The sequence below is a fragment of the Saccoglossus kowalevskii genome, chromosome 19 (genome assembly GCF_978046115.1).
Source record: "Saccoglossus kowalevskii chromosome 19, keSacKowa6.1, whole genome shotgun sequence".
Lineage (NCBI taxonomy): Eukaryota > Metazoa > Hemichordata > Enteropneusta > Harrimaniidae > Saccoglossus > Saccoglossus kowalevskii.
The window spans coordinates 27406094-27427463 of NC_140659.1; the positions used below are offsets into that span (position 1 = coordinate 27406094).

General features: G+C 37.7%; 2 protein-coding genes across 2 annotated transcripts in view; both read left to right on the forward strand.

Annotated features, from left to right (window-relative positions):
- LOC102801468 (progestin and adipoQ receptor family member 3-like) overlaps positions 1-2617 on the forward strand; it is a 58225-nt gene extending 55608 nt beyond the window's left edge. Inside the window, exons 6-7 of the mRNA XM_085493516.1 lie at positions 716-806; positions 1175-2617. Of these exons, the coding sequence (XP_085349642.1) occupies positions 716-806; positions 1175-1317 (234 nt within the window). The 3' untranslated portion in view covers positions 1318-2617. The remainder of the gene's footprint in view (positions 1-715; positions 807-1174) is intronic.
- Positions 2618-4921: 2304 nt separating this feature from the next.
- The window catches only part of LOC102801348 (macrophage mannose receptor 1-like), an 82323-nt gene continuing 65874 nt past the window's right edge, over positions 4922-21370 (forward strand). The window contains exons 1-4 of the mRNA XM_085493778.1: positions 4922-4967; positions 6979-7136; positions 9404-9528; positions 9918-10048. Of these exons, the coding sequence (XP_085349904.1) occupies positions 4922-4967; positions 6979-7136; positions 9404-9528; positions 9918-10048 (460 nt within the window). The remainder of the gene's footprint in view (positions 4968-6978; positions 7137-9403; positions 9529-9917; positions 10049-21370) is intronic.

The window sequence follows — 21370 nt, forward strand, 5'->3', positions numbered from 1 at the left end:
TTAATATACATTTTTTTGACTCGCTGGCTGTTATGTTTCTGATAAAAAATCTTGAAAAAATAAATGTAAACTATGTAAACAGTGGTGAACGCGCTGCTCTATTTATGTCACAGCTATTTCGCGTTCACTCCTTGTTTTACACAATTGACATTTATTTTTCAATTTTTTTTATCAGAATCACAACAGACTCCAAGGAAGTCAACTGTTAATACAACAAACAAAAAAAGGTTTTTGTTTTTTTATTTTATTACAGGTGTAGAAAAAATGCCCCTGGCGTTTGCTACGATATGACCTCAACTTCTTTATTTAACCAAAAGTCGGGGGTGGGCGTTTGTCCGGGCATGGGCTCTTAGTCGGATAAATACGGTATATATCAATTTGATTCAACATGGTCTAATCAAATCTTGGTTCAAAAGTGGATTTTATTCAAACTTGGTACATACATTGGACATCATAGGACCTTGATGTATGTTCGTTTTTCAGATCAGATTCAAAATGACCGACTGGTGGTTACTTTGTTTTAATGAATGCTGTTTCAGATTTGCATCTCTGACTTACCAAACCAATCAGATTCAAACACATGTTCATGCATTCAGATGACGATCCAGTTCATACTCTGCTGTACATAATTGAAATTTGACTCAAACTCCCTATGTTTTGCAATAACACAATATTTCATCTAATTACTTGATTTCACTTATTCTTTACTTTACAGGAGTTTCTTCCAAAAGTCACAGTTATGTATATACTAGGAATTTTAGCTCTTCTTTTTTATGCAACAAAATTTCCTGAGAGATGCTGCCCAGGTTTGTATAAATGAAATTTATGTTATTGTCCAACAAAGTTCCATTTTTTTTAATTACCCTCAAAAATTGTTCTATCATTTACAATAGAAGAAAATAAAATGTTGTTTCTTCTAACAATAATGCTTGTCATATTATAGAACTTCTATGTATTGTAACTATTTGATTTCATCATATCTAAGAACCTCTTAGGAAACAGTGGTGAAAAGATCAATAATCACTGTTTTCATGGATTTCTGACCTGTCTTTTGTGCAAAAATACTTCAATGACCTGTGAATAAATGCATGAAATAACACAATATTTTAAATGTCTGAAGGAAATTTTTTTTAATGGAGGAGTAACTTAACATTATTTTTTAATTTCATTACAGGCAAAGTTGATTACATCGGATCGAGTCATCAGTGGTGGCATATTACAATTATAATAGCTTTCTTCTGGTGGCACCAGTGTGGACTACTGCTAATGCAATTCAGATATGACAATCCATGCTCTGAAACCTTGTCTGTGATATAGTTATTTCAGTCCGATCCAGAGAAAACTGGTTCAAACCAGTTTTCACCAGTGAGATTCAGCTCAAACAGGTTCTGACAAAATAGTCTTTTCTGACAGTGTCTGGTTCAAACCAGTTTTCACCAGTGAGATTTAGCTCAAACAGGTTCTGACAAAATAGTCTTTTCTGACAGTGTCTGGTTCAAACCAGTCTTCAAACAGGTCCTGCATAATTTTTTCTGATGTAAAACTTAAAATTTATATTATTAGAATGAACACAAAGAATGTTTTATTTATTTTGCTTATATTTTTTTTTTTTTTTTTTACTATTTAATGATACACATGTTTTAAATTCAGTTTTCACTGTGCTTAGTCTCTACAATTCCATCATGTTTCTTTCAACTAGAATGTAGTGCACTGAATTGTCTACTTGCAATGTCTACTGTTGTATTGAAGTTGCTATCAGTATGTCTTGTATCTAACGAAATGCTTATGGTATTTCACTACAGTTTAGTACACAGGTTATTTGAGGTGACTCATTATTTTTGTCACATTTTAATTAGCCAATTTTCATTGTTGAATCACACAAACTGTCTGCCATTTCTTATTGTGGTATATTTCTGCCAACTTAGTACCGAAGAAATCTTCAAGTTATGAAACTGAAATATTAAAATGTATTATTTACATTGAAACCCATAAATATAGAGTCTACGACATTACTGTATTCAACATTCTCAATCACAATTCAGTGTGAATCATTTCTCATAGAATTGGATTGTGAATACCTGTCTGTTTTTCTGTACATGTGCCCGAGGCACCTTTCCCCTAAATTGATATGGCAACTCTTAAAGGGCGGTGGTCGCCGTGCACTGCGAGTTTGAATTTTCGAATTTCATCTAAATAAACAATGTATTTTATATGCATTGTATACACCGCTATGAGTCCCATGCCGAAGAGGACGTGACACGATGACTGTTAACACGAAACTTGGGCAAAGTTGATTTGCAATGCATGCCTGCCTTTTGTGTTTTTCTGTATGTTTGACTTTTGAAATTCACAGGCGTTTTAAAATTCACAGGTATTGATAATTCTATAATATGCAATTTTCCTATTCAAATGTACTTTGCATATTTATGTACTGTAATATTAATGATATTTGTTATTAATTTTATCAAAGCATTATTTTTTAAAATCTTATTTCTAATTTTTTAAATATGCTGTAACAAATTGTGTTTTTTTTAAGATTGTCAAAAATATTTTTATTATTTATGTGATCGTAATAATTGTATAAAAATATTATTAAATATCAGTAATTATGCAACAATTGTCTTGATATTTACTTTTCTAAAATATTCCTGAAGCTTATCAACCATTGTAGGGCTTTCTGTTTTTAGTTCTGCTGTCGTCGTTTTTGAGTGGAGCTTATCATATACGTGATTGTTCACCGGCGTCTGTGTCAACTTTTTAGCTCCGCTCTGATTGCTTTGATAATATACATATAGGTACTACAGGTAGACCTCTCTCAGATTTGTTCAATATTTGTTGAATATTTTTGGTAAGAAGTGATGTTTTCGACTTCTTGTTTGATTGAAGTCTGATTGCTTTGATATTATACATACACATGTAGGTACTACATAGGAACTTTCTCAGATTTGTTCATTTCGTGATGATATCTTCAATTCTCCAATTTTGATGAATATTTTTGGTTTTGGTAAGAAGTTTTGATATTATACATATAGGTATTACAGGTAGACCTCTCTCAGATTTCTGATGATATCTTCAATTCTTTAGTTTTGATGAATATTTTTGGTAGAAAGTGATATTTTTGACTTTTTGTCAAAAACGTCAAGTCCAATTGCTTTGATACTACAACTGTATACATATACCTCAGATATGTGCATTGCTAACAGCGAAACTATCTCAGCTGAGAGGCTGCTTGTTTCAGTTCATAACTGGGATTTTTATATACAGATTATGTGATCAGTTTTGACTTTGAGGAAATACCCTGAATAGTCAATTAGATAAGCACAAAAACTTACATAAACTACAAATATGGCAGCTGATAGTGTAATCATGAATCAGAGCCCTCTGTTCACAGATGGCCCCATTATTTTATCGATATTAATGAGTATGAGTGTTTATTATGGTAGGACCTTAATCTTGTAGTGGTCACGGAAACCCCATCTATCATTGACAGTGGTGTCATTGTCTGTATTTTTGTCATGCAGGTATCAGAACCTTACACAATCTGAATGCCAATAATTCATTGTTGAAAGATATGGCCACCAAACTCCACAAATATGTTCTCAGTCAAATTTTCTAGTATACTGACGATGTTATTATTATGCACGAATTTCAACGGGATGGGAGGATTATACCAGACCACTTATGTACCAAGTTTCCTTGTACAATCTATTGATGTTGTTTTTTAAATTTATTGAGTGGTTCTTGCGAAAGGTTACAGTTGACTAATTACTAAGCAAATTAAAACTTTAATATGTACAAATTTCAACCAAGAATCTGTCAGGTGCATGGATTATTTATGTACCAGGTTTCATTGAAATTTGTTGAGTATTTCTTGGAATGTCTGAGAAACAGTTAAGAAGGGTTCTGAAATTGAAGCGGGAATTGAGTTCCAAGCGACGATAACAACACACGCTAAAAACGCAAAGGCTCATTGGTACTAGACGCATGTTTATAAACAATGACACGCTATGGCCATCTGACGCATGGTCTGTGGAGTATCTCTTGAGATATAACGGAAACGTATACAATTAGCTAAATCATTATGTAAATTAAACATATAATCTATTGATCAATTCAGTGAAAAATATAAAAAAATTGACAAAAAAAACCAGCTCATGGATGCCGTCTCAATTTCTTGTAAAATCGTCGCTATCATGATTGAACTGTCTCGCTTATTTACTGCGAACATATCTGTAAATCATATGTCTCCATTTTTTTTATGAAAGCTCGAACAAAGAAACGTTATTTCACGAGTACCAGTAATTTGAAAAACTGCCGTCGCCGTCACGTACACCACCGGATCTGCCGAAAGTGACATTATTTTATTCTTCGCCTTACAAGTCGCGAATAAGATTAAAGGGTGGTAGTCGTCGCGCCACGCATGCGCGAGATATACGAGTCTCATATAAACAAAGATGGCGGCTTTGTCTGTTGTGGAGATCAACGAGTACAAACTAGACGTTACCAAGCTCTAATCGTATATTTTGAGGTGATTGAAATGTATCGAAGGAGTCACCCGCGGTAGTTAGTGCAAGTCGCGCCCAGGTAAATCCTCATACTTGTGATTTCCATTAGAAGAGCGCACTGTGGGAGGATCAATGTTTATCAACACAAATGTCGCACATGCGCAGCGCGAGGACCACCGCCCTTTAATAGGTGAATGTAGATCAAACAAATACTAACGCATACTGATCCGTAAAAGACCAAACAGGTCCATATTTTGTCATCACTCAACCAAAGTTCATAAACAATGTAAACACGATATGCGTTATGATGATCTTCGGTATTTGTTTGTTTTAGAGGGCGTATCGTACTGATAGAGTCACAACTAACAGTTACACACTTATGACACGTTTATGCAACAGTCATTTCTAACTACAAAATGCTGATTAACAGAAGTTTTCTTTTTCTCTGTCTTCTTATGCCGGGTAAGTTACTATTTCTAAAATAGATAGTTTAAATATATTCTATAAGTGTTACAGAAAAGTAATATTGTCCAATATTATGTATTACGATGAATATAGTGGTCGCGCGTCGCCGATACCTATATTTCATTTATTTGTATATTTACTTTGTTCTTTACAAAACGACAGAATTCATTTCAATTTGATGACACACCGCATTTTATGTGATTGACCAAAAAGAAGGTAACACGTATATAACACTGTATTTCATTCCTATTGTTTTTCCATGGAAATGTGTGTTTCATTTGGTAACCTCAATAATCAATTTCATAAATGCGCATTATCCCAAAACTTTTATTTTTCGCGTAAACTTCAAGTTCTGTCGTAAGATTTGAACTGAATTGTTCATTACATTGTGTCATTATAATAAGATAGTTTATTGGAAAGCAAAAGTTCGCAATATTACGGAAAATTTGCAACGGTCATCATGTATTATATGCGGATTTAAATTCTAATAGCGTTCAAAGTTTTTAATTGGGTTGATTTTCGTCTGTCATGGTGTTGTTCCATTATATGATAATACATTGCATACATATATGCCCAATAATATGCTCGACTCGAATTTCGCAACTTCACTCGTATAAACGAAAGTTATTAATTATATACGTTCGTTGTATTCCGCGTGGTTTATCTGGAGAAGTAAATCCCGAAATATGGGTTATATTTTACATTTGAAATTTTTTTTTTTTTTTTTAAATGCTCTTCATGGTACAAAATGACAACAAACTTTGAATACTAGATTGGGTGAACACAAATCGCGTAAATAACTGAAAATGTTTTGTTCAAAGAAAAATTAACTTCTAGCTATTTGTCGGCATACACTCAAAGGGCAGCCATACTGCAACGATAATTTAGACCCAACACTAATATATCGAACACAAGATATTTATATTTTTACTCACTGTAAAATTACAAATGCGCTAGACATAGTATCAAAAACGAATAACTACAATGGTGTGAACTCATGCGTACAAATGAAGCATTAAACAAATAGGTCGCTGATATCGAGAGCCGACTTTCTTATTTCGCATAGTCATGCGATCGCAAGACGAGGTTAAAACCTTGGCACCCATTCCGATGTCATGTAAAGTGATATCAATCTTGATACATAGATTGTATGTACATCTTCATGACATCAAACGTCTAGACGAATCGATAGCCACGGCTGCAAAGTTCTGTAACGGCGATAGTTCAAAAATTAATAGTTTGGCAACGAAACCCTCCCCTAAAATTCTTTTGTTTAAATTATCGGTTAAGGATTTCCCAAACTCCCAAACTGAATGATGGGATATAATTTTAACATACATGCACGCGGTATTAATTTACGTAACGTGTTTAGTGGCGCGGGCTGATAAAATGGAAGAAAACCAACTAATGATAATAAGTTGATCGATACGGCAAAATTAGTAGAACGTAATCTCGCCGCTATGAAATAATTCTAATTTATGTGCGAAGAAGTCAACAACATATCAACTTAAGGAGGGGGAATGTCAGGGGTGGGAACTATGTTTAGTTTTTAATGACGTTTGTTATCCCCACCGTATGCCATGAGAATATGACGTCGTACTTTTTTCCTAAAAAAAAAACAAAACAATAGTTGGGATAGTATTGTTGTGGTAATAAAAAAACATGCCGCATTTCATGTTTTATGAACATCCCTGGAGAAGGAATGACGTTCCCGAAAGATGAACTAAATTGTTCATCTACAGTTGACCGCTGGTGGCGTTTTCTTATTTTTTTACTCCAGTTGCAAGCTCTCTTGTCCTCAGTTCACCGATTACGATTTAGGCTAACATCCATGCTGTGAATTTGACACTAGGTTTGACCATATACACTTTGACAAAACTCTGGAAACTCACAATCCTCCCAATAACGATTAAAGCGCGGAATAATGCGTCGTACTACAATTACTTTACTCAATGTAGCCATAGTATTGTTTAACGCCAGCCTAACTGTTCTGTTTATGTCTTTACAGCTTTTTGTAAATATAGATGCCCGGCGGGATGGTCAGTTTATCTGAATCGTTGTTATTACATGAATGATAAAGATGGATCTATCACGTGGTCTGATGCGAAGACGGCATGTGAAGACAAAGGGGGGATGTTGGTCGTCATTGATTCTAGTGGAGTAAATGTAAGTGTAGTTTTGTAAAATGATTCATCGCTGAAAATTCAAATAAATCGATCAGTACCATTTTTTATTATTTTCCCCCTAATTATATTATAATCGGAAACAAATAATAGAATAATAATATAATAATGGAGGCGAACCATTTGTAATTTAGATGGAGCTTTAATGGTATACCCTATGAAAACTCAACAAATCAACAAATATCCTTTTTTGTTGATCATTTCCCACAATGCAATACTTAAAGCGGGAAGTTCGTCACCTGCGCATGCGCGGAAATTGAGTCCCAAGCGACGATAACAACACATGCTAAGAACACATGGTTCATGGTAGACTGGCAAAGTCGGGACTTCTTTTTTGTGTTACAAAAAAAAATACAAATAATTGTCAATTTAGCTTTTTTAACATGATCGCGAAAACTAGCGTGACTGCAAAAGAAATCCCGACTGAACGCATCTGCAGGCGACCCCCTGCGTTGGAGTGAAAACCGGAGCAGAATCACTCCAGTGATTATGCTAATTAAAAGATGTTGACTAGCATTGACAACGAATCAGAGTGCAGCTGTATACGTCATCTCTTATCTGTGTTGATGTTCACTTCTGAGGTCTCGACGATTTTGAAAGACTACTTATATACATTGGACATTTAAATTGACTTGTTTTCAGTAAACATGGATGAAAGTATCGCCGTTGAACTTAAAAAAGTTAAAGTATCCATCTCTGCAATCGAATCGAATCAACCTTTAAAAAGTCACGTTTACTTTCACACACCCACTCATGAATAATCATAAATCAATGACATCATGAATAATTAGTAGCAGTCAAATGCCAGCAGATGCGTCCAGTCGGGATTTCTTTAGCGGTCAGGTTAATTTTCGCGATCACGTTAAAAGGAATAGAAGAACAATTAATTATTTCTTTTTGTAAAACAAAAAAGAAGTCATGACTTTGCCAGTCTAGGTTAATGAGTAGATGCTTGTTTGTAAACAATGACACGCTATGGCCATCAGACGCATGCGCATTTGACGACTCCCCTTCAAACAGGACAAACAAATGTCATAACATCGTAGTGGCGACAAACATCACAATGGGATTGACAAACGCAAAAGTATTTTGGGGGATATTTCCATGGTTAACAATGTGCTGTTCACATTTGATGATAGGCAATTTCGATGAAGTAAGGAGCTTTCGATGTGAGCTATGAAATAAAGAAATGCAAGATCTCGCAGTTGAACAGAAAATCACCTACTTTAGTATTGGCTTCAGAGCTCATATATATCTGAATGTTACTTATTGTTTGCAGTTTCACTCATTCAGTAAAAGTTTTGCAAATTCAGGATTTGATGGCTATCTTGAAAGAAAATTTTGCTAAAGTAATTTTCACTGATGACAATTTATATTGTGAAATTCAAGCAGTTACAGTATTCAAATTAATCCAATTGCTAATTGGATGAAACTCAATTAACTAATTGTTTACTTCCTTGTGCAAAGAACAGTGCACAGTCTTCCTCAGTTTTGGGTTAATATCAGATCATATTAATTATCTAATTTGCATAATAATTCATAATTTTTTGGTTCTAATCACATTTCAATGAAACTTCATACATAAATGGTCTGTGACAGTACTGATCTTAATTTAATGAATTACATATATACTCTAACACAATGTGATGATCTATTTAGTTTTGGGTTTATATACGTTCACAATAATTACCTAATTTCTGTAATTTAATAATTTATTTTTCAGTTTTCCACTAACCCGTAGTTAGGATTAATCATCACATTCTAATGAATATTGTACATGTGTGCCCTGAAATAATATAAAGATCTAAATCTATGCATAATAATTGCTTATTTTGTATTCATTACGTTCATCCATGGGGTAATCCATAGACATGATGTTTAAAAGTTTAATGTTTAAAAACATGCATATTGAAATTATTAGCCCATTTCTGGTATCTAAAAAACGCAGATTTAAATTGAATTCATCACAGAGGTGCTCTGGAACTAAAAACCATGGATGAAAAATCAAATGTATTTTCTGTATGTATTATAAATTTTGATAATGTGAATCACCATGTTTTCATGTTGTGCATCTCAAATAGCAGACAAATATTAGTTCCCAAGCTTCTCATTTGAAAAGCAAATCTTAAATTTAAAGTAATTTTAATGCGTCTCTAACACTCATATGGATTTATACAAATTATAAAATATTTTTATAAACAGAATATTGAATAGAATTGGTAATTTGAATGTTACTTTTGTGTTTTATAGGACTATGTGACTTCACTGACAGATTCCTCAACACAACAGTTGTTTTGGATTGGTCTCCATGATGTAGTCAACGAAGATGCCTTTATTTGGGTAGATGGAGTTTTTCTGGATGATTATGGATATGTGTGAGTGTTTAGTTTCTAAGACGAGACTAGATAAAGTTGTTATAGACATGTATCTAATTTGTCAGTTGAAAACGACTATTTAAAGTCTGACTATGGGAGTATGTGATTTTCAAAATGTCATCATGATTCTGTGGATATGTTACTTTGGGAAAATGAATCAACGTCAGAAAATTCAAATTAGTAATATGTAGCAGGCAATGCCTGGCAAGCGAGTACAGCCAAGTTTATTGAATTACTAAAAATAGAATCAAAATTGAATGTTAAATGGATGTCTAGTAGCAATATGATGCCACACACGATATGTGTGTTGCCACCGATCAAAATGACTCAAAAAACTATTTTCAGTCTGGTGCCATATCATGATTTAATTTCATATTTCTTTTCTGTAGCAATTGGGGAACTGACCAGCCTGATAATTATAATGATGATGAAGACTGTGTTGATATTCAAAATGGAAAATGGAATGATCTACCATGTAGCAGTACACAACCCACAGGTTACATATGTCAGACAGAAAAAGGTACCATAGTAGCCTAGAATTGTTGTGTGTTCCAAGGTCTGAAACCTCTACAGTAGCCTAGAATCCATGTGTCCCAAAGTCTGAAAGCTCCACAGTAGCCTAGAATCCATGTGTGTTCCAAGGTCTGAAACCTCTACAGTAGCCTAGAATCCATATATGTATTACAAGGTCTGTTACCCCCACAGTAGCCGAGAATCCATGTGTTCCAAGGTCTGAAACCTCCACAGTAGCCTAGAATCCATATATGTATTACAAGGTCTGTTACCTCCACAGTAGCCTAGAATCCATGTGTGTTCCAAGGTCTGAAACCTCTACAGTAGCCTAGAATCCATATATGTATTACAAGGTCTCTTACCTCCACAGTAGCCTAGAATCCATGTGTTCCAAGGTCTGAAACCTCCACAGTAGCCTAGAATCCATGTGTTCCAAGGTCTGTTACCTCTACAGTAGCCTAGAATCCATGTGTTCCAAGGTCTGAAACCTCCACAGTAGCCTAGAATCCATATATGTATATAAGATCTGTTACCTCCACAGTAGCCTAGACTCCATGTGTTCTAAGGTTTGAAACCTCTACAGTAGCCTAGAATCCATATATGTATTACAAGGTCTGTTACCTCTACAGTAGCCTAGAATCCATATATGTATTACAAGGTCTGTTACCTCTACAGTAGCCTAGAATCCATGTGTTCCAAGGTCTGAAACCTCCACAGTAGCCTAGAATCCATATATGTATTACAAGGTCTGTTACCTCCACAGTAGCCTAGAATCCATGTGTTCCAAGGTCTGAAACCTCCACAGTAGCCTAGAATCCATATATGTATTACAAGGTCTGAAACCTCCACAGTAGCCTAGAATCCATGTGTTCCAAAGTCTGAAACCTCTACAGTAGCCTAGAATCCATGTGTCCCAAAGTCTGAAACCTCCACAGTAGCCTAGAATTCATATATGTATTACAAGGTCTGTTACCTTCACAGTAGCCTAGAATCCATGTGTTCCAAGGTCTGAAACCTCCACAGCAGCCTAGAATCCATATATGTATTACAAGGTCTGAAACCTCCACAGTAGCCTAGAATCCATGTGTTCCAAGGTCTGTTACCTCTACAGTAGCCTAGAATCCATGTGTTCCAAGGTCTGAAACCTCCACAGTAGCCTAGAATCCATATATGTATATAAGATCTGTTACCTCCACAGTAGCCTAGACTCCATGTGTTCTAAGGTTTGAAACCTCTACAGTAGCCTAGAATCCATATATGTATTACAAGGTCTGTTACCTCTACAGTAGCCTAGAATCCATGTGTTCCAAGGTCTGAAACCTCCACAGTAGCCTAGAATCCATATATGTATTACAAGGTCTGTTACCTCCACAGTAGCCTAGAATCCATGTGTTCCAAGGTCTGAAACCTCCACAGTAGCCTAGAATCCATATATGTATTACAAGGTCTGAAACCTCCACAGTAGCCTAGAATCCATGTGTTCCAAAGTCTGAAACCTCTACAGTAGCCTAGAATCCATGTGTCCCAAAGTCTGAAACCTCCACAGTAGCCTAGAATTCATATATGTATTACAAGGTCTGTTACCTTCACAGTAGCCTAGAATCCATGTGTTCCAAGGTCTGAAACCTCCACAGCAGCCTAGAATCCATATATGTATTACAAGGTCTGAAACCTCCACAGTAGCCTAGAATCCATGTGTCCCAAAGTCTGAAACCTCCACAGTAGCCTAGAATCCATATATGTATTACAAGGTCTGTTACCTCTACAGTAGCCTAGAATCCATGTGTTCCAAGGTCTGAAACCTCCACAGTAGCCTAGAATCCATATATGTATTACAAGGTCTGTTACCTCCACAGTAGCCTAGAATCCATGTGTTCCAAGGTCTGTTACCTCTACAGTAGCCTAGAATCCATGTGTTCCAAGGTCTGTTACCTCTACAGTAGCCTAGAATCCATATATGTATTACAAGGTCTGTTACCTCCACAGTAGCAGAGAATCCATGTGTTCCAAGGTCTGTTACCTCTACAGTAGCCTAGAATCCATGTGTTCCAAGGTCTGTCACCTCCACAGTAGCCTAGAATCCATATATGTATTACAAGGTCTGGTACCTCTACAGTAGCCTGGAATCCATGTGTTCCAAGGTCTGAAACCTCTACAGTAGCCTAGAATCCATATATGTATTACAAGGTCTGTTGCTTCCACAGTAGCCTAGAGTCCATGTGTTCCAAGGTCTGAAACCTCCACAGTAGCCTAGAATCCATATATGTATTACAAGGTCTGTTACCTCTACAGTAGCCTAGAATCCATGTGTTCCAAGGTCTGTTACCTCCACAGTAGCCTAGAATCCATGTGTTCCAAGGTCTGTTACCTCTACAGTAGCCTAGAATCCATGTGTTCCAAGGTCTGTTACCTCTACAGTAGCCTAGAATCCATATATGTATTACAAGGTCTGTTACCTCTACAGTAGCCTAGAATCCATGTGTTCCAAGGTCTGTTATCTCTACAGTAGCCTAGAATCCATGTGTCCCAAAGTCTGAAACCTCCACAGTAGCCAAGAATCCATATATGTATTACAAGGTCTGTTACCTCTACAGTAGCCTAGAATCCATGTGTTCCAAGGTCTGAAACCTCCAAAGTAGCCTAGAATCCATATATGTATATAAGGTCTGTCACCTCCACAGTAACCTAGAATCCATGTGTTCCAAGGCCTGAAACCTCCACAGTAGCCTAGAATCCATTTATGTATTACAAGGACTGTTACCTCCACAGTAGCCTAGAATTCATGTGTTCCAAGGTCTGAAACCTCCACAGTAGTCTAGAATCCATATATGTATTACAAGGTCTGTTACCTACACAGTAGCCTAGAATCCACGTGTTCCAAGGTCTGAAACCTCCACAGTAGCCTAGAATCCATGTGTTCCAAGGTCTGTTACCTCAACAGTAGCCTAGAATCCATGTATTACAAGGTCTGTTACCTCTACAGTAGCCTAGAATCCATGTGTTCCAAGGTCTGTTACCTATACAGTAGCCTAGAATCCGTATATGTATTTCAAGGTCTGTTACCTCCACAGTAACCGAGAATCCATGTGTTCCAAGGTCTGTTATCTCTACTGTAGCCTAGAATCCATGTGTTCCAAGGTCTGTTACCTCCACAGTAGCCTAGAATCCATATATGTATTACAAAGTCTGGTACCTCTACAGTAGCTTGGAATCCATGTATTACAAGGTCTGTTACCTCTACAGTAGCTGAGAATCCATGTATTACAAGGTCTGTTACCTCTACAGTAGCCTAGAATCCATGTGTTCCAAGGTCTGTTATCTCTACAGTAGCCTAGAATCCATGTGTCCCAAAGTCTGAAACCTCCACAGTAGCCTAGAATCCACATATGTATTACAAGGTCTGTTACCTCTACAGTAGCCTAGAATCTATGTGTTCCAAGGTCTGAAACCTCCACAGTAGCCTAGAATCCATGTGTTCCAAGGTCTGTTACCTCCACAGTAGCCTAGAATCCATATATGTATTACAAGGTCTGGTACCTCTACAGTAGCCTGGAATCCATGTATTACAAGGTCTGTTACCTCTACAGTAGCCTAGAATCCATGTGTTCCAAGGTCTGTTATCTCTACAGTAGCCTAGAATCCATGTGTCCCAAAGTCTGAAACCTCCACAGTAGCCTAGAATCCACATATGTATTACAAGGTCTGTTACCTCTACAGTAGCCTAGAATCCATGTGTTCCAAGGTCTGAAACCTCCAAAGTAGCCTAGAATCCATATATGTATATAAGGTCTGTTACCTCCACAGTAACCTAGAATCCATGTGTTCCAAGTCCTGAAACCTCAACAGTAGCCTAGAATCAATTTATGTATTACAAGGACTGTTACCTCCACAGTAGCCTAGAATCCATGTGTCCCAAAGTCTGAAACCTCCACAGTAGCCTAGAATCCATATATGTATTACAAGGTCTGTTACCTCTACAGTAGCCTAGAATCCATGTGTTCCAAGGTCTGAAACCTCCAAAGTAGCCTAGAATCCATATATGTATATAAGGTCTGTTACCTCCACAGTAACCTAGAATCCATGTGTTCCAAGGCCTGAAACCTCAACAGTAGCCTAGAATCCATATATGTATTACAAGGTCTGTTGCTTCCACAGTAGCCTAGAGTCCATGTGTTCCAAGGTCTGAAACCTCCACAGTAGCCTAGAATCCATATATGTATTACAAGGTCTGTTACCTCTACAGTAGCCTAGAATCCATGTGTTCCAAGGTCTGTTACTTCCACAGTAGCCTAGAATCCATGTGTTCCAAGGTCTGTTACCTCTACAGTAGCCTAGAATCCATGTGTTCCAAGGTCTGTTACCTCTACAGTAGCCTAGAATCCATATATGTATTACAAGGTCTGTTACCTCTACAGTAGCCTAGAATCCATGTGTTCCAAGGTCTGTTATCTCTACAGTAGCCTAGAATCCATGTGTCCCAAAGTCTGAAACCTCCACAGTAGCCAAGAATCCATATATGTATTACAAGGTCTGTTACCTCTACAGTAGCCTAGAATCCATGTGTTCCAAGGTCTGAAACCTCCAAAGTAGCCTAGAATCCATATATGTATATAAGGTCTGTTACCTCCACAGTAACCTAGAATCCATGTGTTCCAAGGCCTGAAACCTCCACAGTAGCCTAGAATCCATTTATGTATTACAAGGACTGTTACCTCCACAGTAGCCTAGAATTCATGTGTTCCAAGGTCTGAAACCTCCACAGTAGTCTAGAATCCATATATGTATTACAAGGTCTGTTACCTACACAGTAGCTTAGAATCCACGTGTTCCAAGGTCTGAAACCTCCACAGTAGCCTAGAATCCATGTGTTCCAAGGTCTGTTACCTCTACAGTAGCCTAGAATCCATGTATTACAAGGTCTGTTACCTCTACAGTAGCCTAGAATCCATGTGTTCCAAGGTCTGTTACCTATACAGTAGCCTAGAATCCGTATATGTATTACAAGGTCTGTTACCTCCACAGTAACCGAGAATCCATGTGTTCCAAGGTCTGTTATCTCTACAGTAGCCTAGAATCCATGTGTTCCAAGGTCTGTTACCTCCACAGTAGCCTAGAATCCATATATGTATTACAAGGTCTGGTACCTCTACAGTAGCCTGGAATCCATGTATTACAAGGTCTGTTACCTCTACAGTAGCCGAGAATCCATGTATTACAAGGTCTGTTACCTCTACAGTAGCCTAGAATCCATGTGTTCCAAGGTCTGTTATCTCTACAGTAGCCTAGAATCCATGTGTCCCAAAGTCTGAAACCTCCACAGTAGCCTAGAATCCACATATGTATTACAAGATCTGTTACCTCTACAGTAGCCTAGAATCCATGTGTTCCAAGGTCTGAAACCTCCAAAGTAGCCTAGAATCCATATATGTATATAAGGTCTGTTACCTCCACAGTAACCTAGAATCCATGTGTTCCAAGGCCTGAAACCTCAACAGTAGCCTAGAATCAATTTATGTATTACAAGGACTGTTACCTCCACAGTAGCCTAGAATCCATGTGTCCCAAAGTCTGAAACCACCACAGTAGCCTAGAATCCATATATGTATTACAAGGTCTGTTACCTCTACAGTAGCCTAGAATCCATGTGTTCCAAGGTCTGAAACCTCCAAAGTAGCCTAGAATCCATATATGTATATAAGGTCTGTTACCTCCACAGTAACCTAGAATCCATGTGTGTTCCAAGGCCTGAAACCTCAACAGTAGCCTAGAATCAATTTATGTATTACAAGGACTGTTACCTCCACAGTAGCCTAGAATTCATGTGTTCCAAGGTCTGAAACCTCCACAGTAGTCTAGAATCCATATATGTAATAATAATAATAACAACCTTTATTGATATCGTATCCCTTCTGGGATCTAGATTAGAATACAATAAGGATATAAGGAACAATAAAATACATAAGTAATAATAATTAAAAAAAAGAAAGAAATAGTAATACTGTGAAAATATTATTATATAAATATTTTTTTGGTGTTATTTTGAGGCAGCTGGTAAATTGCTTTTCATGAAATTCTCTCTTTTATTGAAACAGTCACTGATAAACTTGGCAATTGCTTGGACGGTTTCAGAATTTTTGTTATTGAGAAGTGCTTTCAGATTACCGGATAAGTTTACGTTTTCAAACAAAGCATCTCTTTCAAATTTGTACTGGTTACAATTGAAGAGGAAGTGTTCTTCATCTTCAATTTCATTGGAGTCACAGACAGGGCATGTTCTATTTAAGACATCTATGTTGTGATATCGCCCAACTTCAATCTGAAGTATGTGGGCACTTATCCTCAGTTTAGTCATAGATGATCTGTGGATGGGGTTTTTAATAATTTCAAGGTATTTTTCAAGTGCAAAATCAGTTTTCAGCTGTCTGTAGGTACGAAGTTTATTTTTGTGATTAGTGCCTTTATTGTCATTATGCATTGTTTCTGTGCAGTGTTTCTCAAACATATTTTTTAGTTTTTTTGTAGGTAATGGGATATTACTGGTTTTTTCTCAAACATCACTAATTTCCAAAAGGTTCAGTAATTTTTTTATGCCTGTGGTCCAATTACTGACGTTTTCTTTGTCCAAATTGGTGCCAAGTTTGTAGGCCTCAGAGATCAGAGTGGTTTCATCCATATGTTTTATTTTCAGCCAGTAGTTAATCATACGTTTGATGCTTGAGATGATAAGTGGATATCTTCCCAGTTCAAGTAAACATGCCAAGTTTGTGGCTTTACAGTTTACTTGTAGTAGGTACTTGCACATTTTGTGATGTAATTTTTCCATAGGCAAGGATTGTTTAAACAAGTCTGTTGAGTGCATATTAATAATATCGCTTGCCCAGATTTTGCTACAGTAGAGTAAAATTGGTTTAACCATAGCATCAAACAATTTCAGATGTGTTTTGATTGGAATATTTGGGTCTGCATAGAGTAATTGTTTTAGTTTAAAAAGTGCCTTCATTGCTCTGTGACTAAGGTCTTCTTGAGCTCTGTTCAGTTTACCAGTAGCATTGATTTTAACACCAAGGTAGGAGTATGATGAGACGTTTTCCAATTTTTGGCTATTGATTTGAAATCTGAACTTACTTAATATTTTACCTTGCTTGTTGAAAATGATAATTTTTGATTTTGACACATTGATATCTAGTTTCCATTGTTTGCAGTATGTTTCCACTGTGCGTATTGCATTTTGCAGACCATTTTTAGATTGTGATAGGAGGAGGAGGTCATCCGCATACATCAAACATGACAAATGATTGTTTACAAGTAAAGGGGGTTCATTATTGGATGATTCTATCTGGCATTTGATATCATTAATGAAAAGATTGAAAAGGAGTGGGCTTAAACCATCTCCCTGTCTGATACCCCTTTGAACTGGAAAGCTAGCAGTCAAACCACCTTTTAGTTTAACACAGCCAGTGGCATTCTGATAAATAGATTTAATTATGTTGTGAAATTTTCCTGAGATTTTGTTTTTGTGAAGTTTATATAAAAGACCGAGGTGCCAAATGGAATCAAACGCCTTCTTAAAGTCGATGAAACATGCATTACATGTATTACAAGGTCTGTTACCTACACTGTAGCCTAGAATCCATGTGTTCCAAGGTCTGAAACCTCCACAGTAGCCTAGAATCCATGTGTTCCAAGGTCTGTTACCTCTACAGTAGCCTAGAATCCATGTATTACAAGGTCTGTTACCTCCACAGTAGCCTAGAATCCATGTATTACAAGGTGTGTTACCTCTACAGTAGCCGAGAATCCATGTGTTCCAAGGTCTGAAACCTCCACAGTATCCTAGAATCCATATGTATTACAAGGTCTGTTACCTCTACAGTAGCCTAGAATCCATGTGTTCCAAGGTCTGAAACCTCCAAAGTAGCCTAGAATCCATATATGTATATAATGTCTGTTACCTCCACAGTAACCTAGAATCCATGTGTTCCAAGGTCTGAAACCTCCACAGTAGCCTAGAATCAATATATGTATTACAAGGTCTGTTACCTCCACAGTAACCTAGAATCCATGTGTTCCAAGGCCTGAAACCTCCACAGTAGCCTAGAATCCATATATGTATTACAAGGTCTGTTACCTCCACAGTAACCTAGAATCCATGTGTTCCAAGGCCTGAAACCTCCACAGTAGCCTAGAATCAATTTATGTATTACAAGGACTGTTACCTACACAGTAGCCTAGAATCCATGTGTTCCAAGGCCTGAAAGCTCCACAGTAGCCTAGAATCAATTTATGTATTACAAGGACTGTTACCTACACAGTAGCCTAGAATCCATGTGTTCCAAGGCCTGAAACCTCCACAGTAGCCTAGAATCAATTTATGTATTACAAGGACTGTTACCTCCACAGTAACCTAGAATCCATGTGTTCCAAGGTCTGAAACCTCCACAGTAGCCTAGAATTCATGTGTTCCAAGGTCTGTTACCACTACAGTAGCCTAGAATCCATATATGTATATAAGGTCTGTTACCTCCACAGTAACCTAGAATCCATGTGTTCCAAGGCCTGAAACCTCCACAGTAGCCTAGAATCAATTTATGTATTACAAGGACTATTATCTCCACAGTAGCCTAGAATCCATGTGTCCCAAAGTCTGAAACCTCCACAGTAGTCTAGAATTCATATATGTATTACAAGGTCTGTTACCTACACAGTAGCCTAGAATCCATGTGTTCCAAGGTCTGAAACCTCTACAGTAGCCTAGAATCCATATATGTATTACAAGGTCTGTTACCTCTACAGTAGCCGAGAATCCATGTGTTCCAAGGTCTGAAACCTCCACAGTAGCCTAGAATCCATATATGTATTACAAGGTCTGTTACCTCCACAGTAGCCTAGAATCCATGTGTGTTCCAAGGTCTGAAACCTCTACAGTAGCCTAGAATCCATATATGTATTACAAGGTCTGTTACCTCCACAGTAGCCTAGAATCCATGTGTTCCAAGGTCTGAAACCTCCACAGTAGCCTAGAATCCATGTGTTCCAAGGTCTGTTACCTCTACAGTAGCCTAGAATCCATGTGTTCCAAGGTCTGAAACCTCCACAGTAGCCTAGAATTCATATATGTATATAAGATCTGTTACCTCCACAGTAGCCTAGACTCCATGTGTTCTAAGGTTTGAAACCTCTACAGTAGCCTAGAATCCATATATGTATTACAAGGTCTGTTACCTCTACAGTAGCCTAGAATCCATATATGTATTACAAGGTCTGTTAACTCTACAGTAGCCTAGAATCCATGTGTTCCAAGGTCTGAAACCTCCACAGTAGCCTAGAATCCATATATGTATTACAAGGTCTGTTACCTCCACAGTAGCCTAGAATCCATGTGTTCCAAGGTCTGAAACCTCCACAGTAGCCTAGAATCCATATATGTGTTACAAGGTCTGAAACCTCCACAGTAGCCTAGAATCCATGTGTTCCAAAGTCTGAAACCTCTACAGTAGCCTAGAATCCATGTGTCCCAAAGTCTGAAACCTCCACAGTAGCCTAGAATTCATATATGTATTACAAGGTCTGTTACCTTCACAGTAGCCTAAAATCCATGTGTTCCAAGGTCTGAAACCTCCACAGTAGCCTAGAATCCATATATGTATTACAAGGTCTGTTACCTCCACAGTAGCCTAGAATCCATGTGTTCCAAGGTCTGTTACCTCTACAGTAGCCTAGAATCCATGTGTTCCAAGGTCTGTTACCTCTACAGTAGCCTAGAATCCATATATGTATTACAAGGTCTGTTACCTCCACAGTAGCCGAGAATCCATGTGTTCCAAGGTCTGTTACCTCCACAGTAGCCTAGAATCCATATATGTATTACAAGGTCTGAAACCTCTACAGTAGCCTAGAATCCATATATGTATTACAAGGTCTGTTGCTTCCACAGTAGCCTAGAGTCCATGTGTTCCAAGGTCTGAAACCTCCACAGTAGCCTAGAATCCATATATGTATTACAAGGTCTGTTACCTCTACAGTAGCCTAGAAACCATGTGTTCCAAGGTCTGTTACCTCCACAGTAGCCTAGAATCCATGTGTTCCAAGGTCTGTTACCTCTACAGTAGCCTAGAATCCATGTGTTCCAAGGTCTGTTACCTCTACAGTAGCCTAGAATCCATATATGTATTACAAGGTCTGTTACCTCTACAGTAGCCTAGAATCCATGTGTTCCAAGGTCTGTTATCTCTACAGTAGCCTAGAATCCATGTGTCCCAAAGTCTGAAACCTCCACAGAAGCCAAGAATCCATATATGTATTACAAGGTCTGTTACCTCTACAGTAGCCTAGAATCCATGTGTTCCAAGGTCTGAAACCTCCAAAGTAGCCTAGAATCCATATATGTATATAAGGTCTGTTACCTCTACAGTAACCTAGAATCCATGTGTTCCAAGGCCTGAAACCTCCACAGTAGCATAGAATCCATTTATGTATTACAAGGACTGTTACCTCCACAGTAGCCTAGAATTCATGTGTTCCAAGGTCTGAAACCTCCACAGTAGTCTAGAATCCATATATGTATTACAAGGTCTGTTACCTACACAGTAGCCTAGAATCCATGTGTTCCAAGGTCTGAAACCTCCACAGTAGCCTAGAATCCATGTGTTCCAAGGTCTGTTACCTCTACAGTAGCCTAGAATCCATGTATTACAAGGTCTGTTACCTCTACAGTAGCCTAGAATCCATGTGTTCCAAGGTCTGTTACCTCCACAGTAGCCTAGAATCCATATATGTATTACAAGGTCTGTTACCTCCACAGTAGCCTAGAATCCATGTGTTCCAAGGTCTGTTACCTCTACAGTAGCCTAGAAACCATATATGTATTACAAGGTCTGTTACCTCCACAGTAGCCGAGAATCCATGTGTTCCAAGGTCTGTTACCTCTACAGTAGCCTAGAATCCATGTGTTCCAAGGTCTGTTACCTCCACAGTAGCCTAAAATCTTTATATGTGTTACAAGGTCTGGTACCTCTACAGTAGCCTGGAATCCATGTGTTCCAAGGTCTGAAACCTCTACAGTAGCCTAGAATCCATATATGTATTACAAGGTCTGTTGCTTCCACAGTAGCCTAGAATCCATGTGTTCCAAGGTCTGAAACCTCCACAGTAGCCTAGAATCCATATATGTATTACAAGGTCTGATACCTCTACAGTAGCCTAGAATCCATGTGTTCCAAGGTCTGTTACCTCCACAGTAGCCTAGAATCCATGTGTTCCAAGGTCTGTTACCTCTACAGTAGCCTAGAATCCATGTGTTCCAAGGTCTGTTACCTCTACAGTAGCCTAG